This window comes from Haematobia irritans, chromosome 3 (genome assembly GCF_050003625.1).
Source record: "Haematobia irritans isolate KBUSLIRL chromosome 3, ASM5000362v1, whole genome shotgun sequence".
Taxonomy (NCBI): Eukaryota; Metazoa; Arthropoda; class Insecta; order Diptera; family Muscidae; genus Haematobia; species Haematobia irritans.
The window spans coordinates 66,672,138-66,682,301 of record NC_134399.1 but is presented as its reverse complement, the minus strand read 5'-3'; the positions used below and the strand labels follow the sequence as shown (position 1 = coordinate 66,682,301).

Below are 10,164 nucleotides of genomic sequence, written 5' to 3'. Positions count from 1 at the left end.
ATATATATAATATATATATATATATATATATATATATATATATATATATATATATATATATATATATATTATATATATATATATATATATATATATATATATATATATATATTATATTTTGTATATATTTTGCACAAACCCGTCTTTTGTCTGTAGGCAGGTCAAGTTCGAAGATGGACTATATCGGTCCAGATTTTGATATAGTTCCCATATAAACCGGTCTTGGGCTTAAAAAATTTTTGTCCAATTTGCCTGAAATCTAGAGGTATTTTATGACCATAAAGAGGTGTGCCAAAAATGGTGAGTATCGGTCCATGTTTTGGTATTTAGTTTTAATCGGTTCATTTGGTAATGCCTCCATATATACCGATTTCACTTCTTGGAGGTGTAGAAAGCGCACTGATCATGAAAACTACTTAAAACTCAATGAAAAATTTCCAGATTTTACTTCCCGGGTTGTTCGCCGAATGCGAAAAGTATGGAAATATAGAGAAAAATAAAAACACGATAGTTTAATATTTTCAATATATAACAAGAGCAGAAGGTTTTATTAAGGTGTTTTCTATTATAATTAATGGTAAACAATATTACCTATAATTTCCAACGATATGGATAAATTTGCAACCGCACCAATTGGCTTATCGATAACAAGTAAAGTGAGAGATGCTCTCAACCAAGATGGCGGAAGGCGGGGCTTTTGACAAGATAAACTAATATTCAAATTATGACATTTCTACTCTGGCAGGGATGTACCAAAAAGTAGTATACAAATTCTAACGAACACTATTAAGTCCAATTAATCTTTACTCGAACTTAAACATTGCCGGCCGCCTTGCAACATCAAGGTATGTTGTAACTAAAACTAAACTTAAAATACAAAATGAGGCTAAGTGCAGTGCAAAGTGAGTTTCCTTCAGTTCATTTACCATAAATCCAATTTATTAATTCATTTATCTTTTCAAATTCAACCTAAGACTAGATATTACGTAAGGTCAGAAGGGGACCTGGTAGAACCCAAAAGGGGGCTCTCGCGACAATATATCGATGGGTCAAAAGGGGACCCGTTAGAACCCCAAAAAGGGGGCTCTCGCGAAGAGATACAATAAAACGATGGCCAAAAGGGGGCCGTTAGAACCCAAAAGGGGGGCTCTCGCGCATTTACCCTAGCAGTTACACAACCCGGACAGAACCCAACCGAAGATTGTATAATGAGCCACCGGGAGACCGGGCGACGTATACACCCTATGTGTTATGATTCGCCCATACACCTCAGGACCAAAAACGATCGCAACCCGTCCCACTCGGTAAAATTGCGGATCTGCCAAAGGTAATCCCAAAAAGGATTCCTTGATCCGTTCTGGCACGGCTTCGGCGGGGGTCAACACACGACCTAGATCGTGCACACGAGCAGTAAACGTCAGTCGCTGCTCTGGATCATAAGCGGACGATACTGTCAACCGGCAAAATTGGACCCCCTCAATATTTGTAACCGGTAGCCCTAAGTTCTCGACCATAGAACGACAGATTTGGCTTTGGCGCGCGCAGTTGTCGATTACTGCACGGACCGGAACGGGACACACCATGGGGGGACACGCGGACTACGAGGCTGGGCGCCAGAGTAACGACATTCTGCAGAGGCAGAACTCCGACGCCGCCAAAATCGGAATATGACCGTGCCACAGCAAGATCGGACGGACGATTCGTATGGTTCCCACTACGAATCCGCTGAGCAGACCTCGAGCTCCCATGTTCAATTCGAGGCGCCACAGCCGCAGCGTGTAACAAAACATTGTGGTCCCCGGAGCAACTGGGGCACCTACGCCGGCTAGGACAATCCTTCGACTGGTGGGTCTGTGCTAGACATCTGTAGCAATAGCGATGTCGTACCACCATACGTATCCTCTTCTCAATCGAAAGAGAGAGGAACTTCCGACACCGCCGCAATGCGTGACGACCTCCACAAACCCTGCAAACCAATTGAGCAGGAGTTCGACCAACATCAGTAGCCTCTACTACAGCAGGCGCCACCACGGGCTCATCCACAACTACCGGAGGTGGACTCTCAATTTCTTGGGGCGATAGCTGAACCTCCGGAATGGCAGGCGACGGTATCGCCATCGGCTCCTCCAACAATGCCCGTTCGACCGCCGACATATCAAGGGGGCACGCAGTATCATCATCCGATTGATCCATAATAACCTCGAAATTTTCCAAGTCGTCAGCGAAGCACGAGGTATTTTCCATGATACTGCGAGAAAATATACGAATTACAAAGAGTTCGCCGAAGTGTCGGTCAATGAGACCAACTTAGCTATAGGTCGTCTTACAACGCCATTCTCCGTACGTATATCCGCGACCCGAATGTGACCATCTACGCCCGGGTGAACCGACACGACTCGACTTAATTTCCAAGAAGTTGGTGGAAGCTGTTCATGACGAATAACGACTAGGTCATTTACCATAACATCGCGCTGAGGAAATTTCCACTTATATCTCATATGCAGATTCTTCAAATATTCCTCTTTCCAACGTACACAAAACTGTTGTGCAAGAGCCTGTACCTTACGAAACCGATTCACCAACGAAAGAGGCTGTTCGGTTATAACTGGCTCAGCAGGGGCGAGTAGAGGGGCACCTATAAGAAAATGACCCGGTGTCAAAGCGTCAAGCTCCTGCGGGTTATCCGATTGGGGACAAAGAGGTCTTGAATTCAAACAAGCCTCAATACGAGCCAACACCGTCGAAAACTCTTCAAACGTGAAACGAACATTCCCTATTTGCCTTCTGAAATGCAACTTAAAACTCTTCACCCCAGCTTCCCAAAGGCCTCCCATATGAGGCGCACCAGCTGGGATAAATCGCCACGATAGGCCCTGGTGTGCAAACTTAGAGGACACGACATCACTGCTTCCCCTAATTACATCCCGGAAATTTCGTTCAAGCTCACGCGACGCACCGACAAAATTTGTCCCATTGTCCGAGAAAATGGTCGCAGGACAACCCCGACGAGCAACAAACCTATGAAATGCCGCAAGAAAGCCGGCAGTCGACAAGTCGGAAACCGCTTCCAAATGAATCGCCCTAGTAGCAAAACACACGAAAACGCACACATAACCTTTAGTTATGCGACAATAACGTCCGGTGAACGACTTCACCTCAAAGGGGCCTGCATAGTCTACGCCAGTCGTCGTAAAAGGTCTGTCGAGAACAGTTCTTTCCGGAGGAAGAGGAGCCATCACCTGACTACAAACCCGTTTCCTCTCCAAAAGACATGGTTTACACCCATGTATAACCGAACGAATAAGATTCCTCACCCGAGGTATCCAGTATTCTATACGAAGAATACGCAACATCAACTGATTTCCTCCATGAATGGAAATCAAATGAACAAATTCCACCAAAAGCTTCGTGAATCGACAGCTGTAGGGCAAAATTATAGGGTGCCGCTCCGAATACGAAAGAATAGGCGAGCGGCTCAAACGACCATACATCCGCATTACACCCATTTCATCAAGGAACGGGTTCAAAGAAACAAGTGAACTGCCAGTACCTAACGAAGACCTATCCATCAAGTCCTTATATTCATTACCATAATTCATTTTTTGAGCAAGCACTATCAAGCGACTTTTAGTTGCCCTAATCTCAGACGATGATAAACTGTGATCCGCATAGCTACAATCACGCCTATGAGCGGGATGCGTCCGATAAAAGAATCTCATAACATATGAAATAACACGCAGCGCTCTATCCAGAGAAGAAAATCTATCGAGAACATCCTCGTATGAATTAACGAAAGAAGCATGTGCCTTCACAGACCGAATTTCTACGTCGGTGTCAAAAGAGGAAGTGTCACGAACCGGCCATTCCGATTGACTACACGATAGCCACTGAGGCCCATGCCACCAAAGTCGAGAGGCGGCCAAATCCGAAGGGGACACACCGCGGCTGCCAAGATCAGCAGGATTATCCTCCGACCTCACATGATACCAATTCGTACCACCGACGTTCTCCTGAATGCGACATACCCTATTCGCGACAAATGTTGTCCAAGCCGAAGGCGTTTTCTTTAACCAGGCTAGTACAATAGTCGAATCCGTCCAACAATAAATTCGACCAAAATCAATACCGATTTCTCGAATGACCGTTCTTGCGAGTTCGGACGCTAAAACAGCGCCGCAAAGCTCCAAACGAGGCAAAGAAACCGATTTCAACGGAGCAACTTTCGTCTTGCACGATAGCAAATTAACGACAATCTCGCCATTTGGGGCCAAAACTCGAATATATACTACCCCCGCGTATGCCTTAACCGAGGCATCTGAAAATACGTGAAGCTCGGCCGAAGTGCACGGTGTGTAACGAATCCACCGAGGAATATTTATCGAATTGACATCCGGATAACTATCTACAAATTTTTCCCACTCGGATGCCGTTGCCGAAGGCAGTATTTCATCCCAGCCGACGCGATCAAGCCAAACCTTCTGCATGATAATCTTTGCCACAATTATCACTGGACCTAACCAACCGACAGGGTCGAATAATTTCGCGATAGCCGACAACACTTCCCGTTTAGTGTATCCACACCTTTTTGCTATAGGCTCGACCGCGAAGTAGAATGCATCCAATTGAGCATTCCATCTCACACCCAATGGTTTCGAATTGCTAGCCTCGACAAATGCCAGCAATTGAGCATCAACCAAATATTCCGGCGGTAGTGAATCTAAAATTTCTCTATAATTCGATGTCCATTTCCGCAGTTCAAATTTAGCCGTCGCAAGCGCCGCGATTAATTGATCCCGAGCCATTATCGCAGTTTCAAGGTCATGAGTTCCGGTCAAAACGTCATCAACGTACATACATTTACGTAATATATCGGCCGCGAGTGGAAACTCCTCCTCAGTGTCTTCAGCTAACTGTAACAGTGTCCGTATCGCGAGATATGGTGCACAGTTTACACCGAAGGTCACCGTTTGTAGTTCATAGTCCTGGACTGTCCTTGTCGGAGAATCCCTAAAAACAATTCTCTGCAACGGAGCATGAGAAGAGTCCACTCGAATCTGCCTATACATCTGTGTAATATCGCAGTTGAACACGTATTTAAATAGTCGCCATCGCACAATAAGAAGGACTAAGTCCTGCTGCAAAGTGGGACCTACGTGAAGGATATCGTTAAGACTATTCCCGTTGGACGTTTTATTAGACGCATTAAATACGACGCGAAGTTTGGAAGTCTTCTTCTCGAGGTTAATGACAGGATGATGTGGAAGATAACACGAAAGTGTATCACTTGCAGAAATGGCGGATACTGGCCTCATGTGATCCAAATGCAAATATTCTTTAACAACACTATCATAAACTGATTTCACGTCCGGCCTTTTCGATAATGACGATTCATTACGATAAAATTGCCTCAAAGCAGTTGTTCGGGACTCACCCAAATATCCACGAGGACCGAGCTCTTCCTTTAGCGGAAGTGTAACTATATATCTACCTTCCGAATCTCTGCGCGTTGTCCGAACGTAATTTTCCTCACAGAACTTATCGGAGGGGGACAAAACCCCTTTACGTGGTGTTTCCTCCAACTCCCAAAACCGTAAAAGCGTTCTATCTAAATTTTCCTCTTCATCAACCGCTATAGTCGTAGTAAATGTTTGAATTTGCGATGTAGAAATCGGACCCGTTACTAGCCAGCCGAAAACACTGTTCTGTGCTATCAATGATTGAGCCGCAATCTGCCGGCAACCTTCTAATAGTATTCTCGGGTACAAGTCAGCGCCTAGTAGAATATCGACCGGTCTCGACACGAAAAGATTCGGATCAGCTAAGCGAATATCCGGAATCTGAGACAAAACTTCCTGCGACACCGTAAAGGAAGGTAAATTCCCGGATATAGATTGGAGCACTATAGCCATAGTTTCCAACAAAACCGACGCGTTGAGTGGAGATCCGATTTTCAAATTACACATTTTACTCGATTTGGCCGAAATTGCGCTATTTACCCCCGAAATTGTAACATTAGCCGCGTGAACCGGTAGTTTCACCCGATTTCGAAAGCGTTCCGTCAGAAACGAAGATTCTGAAGCGGGGTCAATCAAAGCGCGTGCCGGATATGAAACCCCATCGTGCATGATATTAATCATCGCAGTTCCCAAAAGCACGGCCCTATTTTGCGTCGTATGAAATGCCTGGCGAGGTAGGCACGCCGACGAGGTAGAAGGTTGCGGCTGATCAACCGAAGGCATAGTTCTCGGTTGAAAACTAGCCGCTGAACTCGACAAGGTGTTGGTCGAACCCGTCGCCGAAGTCGCGCTATTAGACGGCGTAGAATCGCGATGCAATAGCGAATGATGTCTCGAATTACATTTTGCACACGAATATTGTCTTGGACAATCCTTCATCTCATGACCTTTCATTAAGCAATTCAAGCACAACCGGTTACGTTTTACCACTATGTAACGTTCCGATACCGAGAGTTTACCAAATTTAACGCAAGCCGAAAGTCTATGATTATGTTTAGGACAAATAACGCACTTAGATTCCGACGAAGCACGCGACGATTTAGAAGAAGACGCATTGGTAAAATGCGCTTTTACCTTCTTTTCCTGAGAACGCTTCGAAGACGTGTCTTCCCGCAAATCATGCAAACACATCAACGTACGAACCCTTTCGGACAAAAAAGCGTCTAAATCCGCCCACGACGAAAGGGCTGATTTGTCCCTAACACTCTGCTCCCAAAGAGTCTGTGTGAGCCGCGGCAAACGTTGAAGGCAAATAAAAACGAGTATCTGGTCCCAATTATCGGTCGAAACTTCGTACGTATTCAATGCCGAAAGACAGCCATTGATTCCACGTTGAATCGATTTCAAACCCGCACTTGTCTCTACCGATACTGCCGAAATTGCAAAGAGAGACTTAAGTTGATTGTGAACTAGAACCCGCTTATTGTCGTATGCATCAACGAGGGCCTTCCACGCGAGGGCAAAACTTCGATGTGTCAGCGGAAACTTCGAGACAATTTCCCTAGCTTCGCCACTGGTCTTCCGCACAAGATGACACAAACGCTCGACGTCCGTTAATCTTGAATTGTTAACATAAACTGCTTGAAACAAATCCCGGAATGTAGGCCAGTCTAGAAAATTGCCCTCAAATACATCCGTATCGCACGGTGGCAACGCCAAATTGTGAACCATATCACAAAGTGGAGGGCCACTAACGGCCACTTCACCCCTAAACCCGGCTTTGCCATTAGGCAGCGACTGCCCATCCCGATCAGCCGGTATCGAAGTAGTCGCGTTATTAGCCAAAATCGCTTCGGATCCTTGAGTCGATTTATGAGACCCGATACTCCGTCTCGATGCTGCAACGACCGAAGACGCAGACGAAGTGATCGATGATCTACGTGACCGACGAAACTGGCCCAATTTTCGATTTATCGCGGACAAACAATTCATATAAGCCTGATGGGACGCGTCATATTTCCCGTCCACCGATTCAATATCGCTCGTTTGCGTTGTTCCGGCACCCTGTAAACTAGCCACGCATTCCTCAAAGCAATCCTGAACCTTTGTCCACAACTTCCCCAATTCCTCACTTCGAATCTCGAGGCTATAGACGTCTAACTCCTCATCTTTCATGGCATTAAAATGGGCGTGGAATTTAATAAGAGCGTCCGAAACGCGAATAAAGCGATCAAAGGGAGATACAGACATTCTAACTTTACGTTCAACTACCAAATTGAAGAATGTAACCAAATACGAAATTACAATATAGCCAAGAAGCAACGGCCAATAAAATTACCAAACTCAGACAAGGTTCCGTTCAATAAAAATAGCAAAATACGCAAAAGTAACTCGAGTTACAAAGATTAATTCGAGTCCACAACTCGCGAAAATCCGACAAAAGATCAAACGTTCCCAGAAACCGAAAATACTGAATGTAGGGTGCACAAAATATTACCCCCGAACGCTTGACACAAGAAAAATTATAATAATAATAATAATAAACAAAGGTATAAATAAATCAATAATAATAAATACCTGTCCAATAAATATTCAAAATTTACCAAATATTTGAATGATCGAATAATTTCTCTCAGTGTGAGAGCGTAAAAGTTTCAAAATATACCGAGTTTTAATTCAAGCCCCGATTCCAACCGGGAAATATTCAAACCTTTGAATTCAACTTGAATTCTAATGTGGGAATTACACGTAGTGTATAGCCCCCTTAAGAATTCAAATGATGATCGATATCCGATAACACGATAGTACGAGATGTGCCCGATTAGTCACTATACTATAGCAATCGACTAAGAGCGCAACACTGATGAGAACAAAACAAAATAAAAGCTTTTGTATGTTCTCAAATGTATGCAAATGAACGAAACAATAATTAATAAATGAAATTTCAGCACAGAAAACGCGAAAAAGTGGTGAATATACGAAACAAAGAGAGTGATATATGTGTATAGTGAATATTAGTGTACGAAAGTGGTGAAAATATGTACTTTAAGTTATTTCTCTCCGAAATTATTTGCACAGACGTCAAAATGGAAATACAAAAACAAAAACCTTGAATGCGTTTTGCCGTCGGCAAATGAAAATTTACTTAAAAACAATGAAAAACGATATTTTCACGCAAATAAAGGCAAATAAACCACTTTAAATAAAAAAACACTAATATTCACTGATATCACTGAACTTGTACACCACTTTTAGGAATATTTATAATAAAAACCGATCGCGTAGCGTTGTAAAACAACCTTTTTTTTTCTTTAAATGGACGGACGACCACTATATTTGTTGTTGCACCGACCGCGAACTCACTTTATAAGGGAAAATGCACTGCACTTACCTTATAAAACGATGAAACAGATGTTGAGGATGATGAACTGATTGGTTTGAGTTTAAGGTGAAATTGATGACCAGGTCAGGTGGACTGTGTCTATAACAAAAACCAAGAAAAACACCGGTTAAACCAATTCTTCCACTCCGAAGTCCACACGCACAGAAAAAACATGTTTGGACATGGTTGCCGCATCTATTTAATGCTTATCTAGAGTATGTAATTGTCGCGAAAACCATGTATTTTGTCTTTGTAAAAATTATTTTCGAGTGGAGAAAAATATATGTTGGCAATAAGCATTTAAATGTTTCTCAAATGCCGCAAACATGTTCTATTATTTAAATGATAGAATTTGAGACCATTATATGGTCAGGAAAATCATGTACCTGACCATTCAATTTTTTTACTTTTTTGCAGAGAAAAAAGTATTTTTATAGTTTACGTATAGACATGTCTACAACCATTACATGGTCATAAAGACCATGTACATTGTTTTCGTGGCCATTTAATTTTTTAATTTTTTTGCAGCGACAAGAATTTTATAAAAACATTGAGCAGGTACACACGATTTTCATTTTGCGCGTCAGTCGTGTGTTGATTATTTCTTGGAATGGACGGAGAATACGGAATTATTGTGTTTTGTGTTAATTTATTTATTCAGAAATGGCACGTGGTTCTATGTGAATACAAAAAAGGAAAGTGTAATTGAAAAAAATATACCTGGTTTTTGTTCTGCATTTTTATATATGGTATAATTTATTTTTATTTGCAGTTACATGATGTCTGCGTTTGTACATTTGATGGGCACGAAGTAAATATGGAATGATTACTTATTGTTGAAATTGAACCAAACTAGAGTGTGTAAAAATATGTGAAGTTTGCTTGCACGACATTATAAATACAAATAAACAATGAATTAGTTTATAAAAAAATAAAAACAAATAAATAAAGTTGATTTTGTGTTTTCTTTTCTCAAGTGGCGTCCTTTTTTCATAAAAATCAAAACATATTAGGTTGTGACCATGTTCTTTTAACTAGAAGAAAAACATTTTTGACGAATAACTTAACATTTCAGATCGTGACCATTGTATTTTAATGGAAACAAAATTCTTTTTATCAATATAATAACATTTTAGATGAGGACAATTGTATTTTTCTTAGAACCATGTTCACTGAGCCAACATGGTTGCAGGTTAAAATGTTACATGGTCGCCGCAAAAATAGCTGCTATCATATTATTTTGCTCTTCCAATATGATTGTGGCAATCATGTTTCTTCTCTGCGTGCAATTATCCGGTACGAATGGATCAAAATGTTCGCCGAATG

At 42.2% G+C, this 10,164-nt stretch overlaps 2 protein-coding genes across 3 annotated transcripts in view; one reads left to right on the top strand and one right to left on the bottom strand.

Annotated features, from left to right (window-relative positions):
* alpha-Man-Ia (alpha-Mannosidase class I a) overlaps positions 1-10,164 on the top strand; it is a 477,107-nt gene that overhangs the window by 259,568 nt on the left and 207,375 nt on the right. The gene's annotated exons all lie outside the window — the stretch shown is intronic.
* On the bottom strand, positions 1,477-8,988 carry LOC142228917 (uncharacterized). The gene is made up of 2 exons (XM_075299442.1): positions 8,848-8,988; positions 1,477-2,248 (listed from the first exon to the last, which is right to left on the bottom strand). Exon 2 carries the CDS (start codon positions 2,242-2,244, stop codon positions 1,477-1,479), a length of 768 nt encoding a protein of 255 aa, XP_075155557.1. The 5' UTR covers positions 2,245-2,248; positions 8,848-8,988.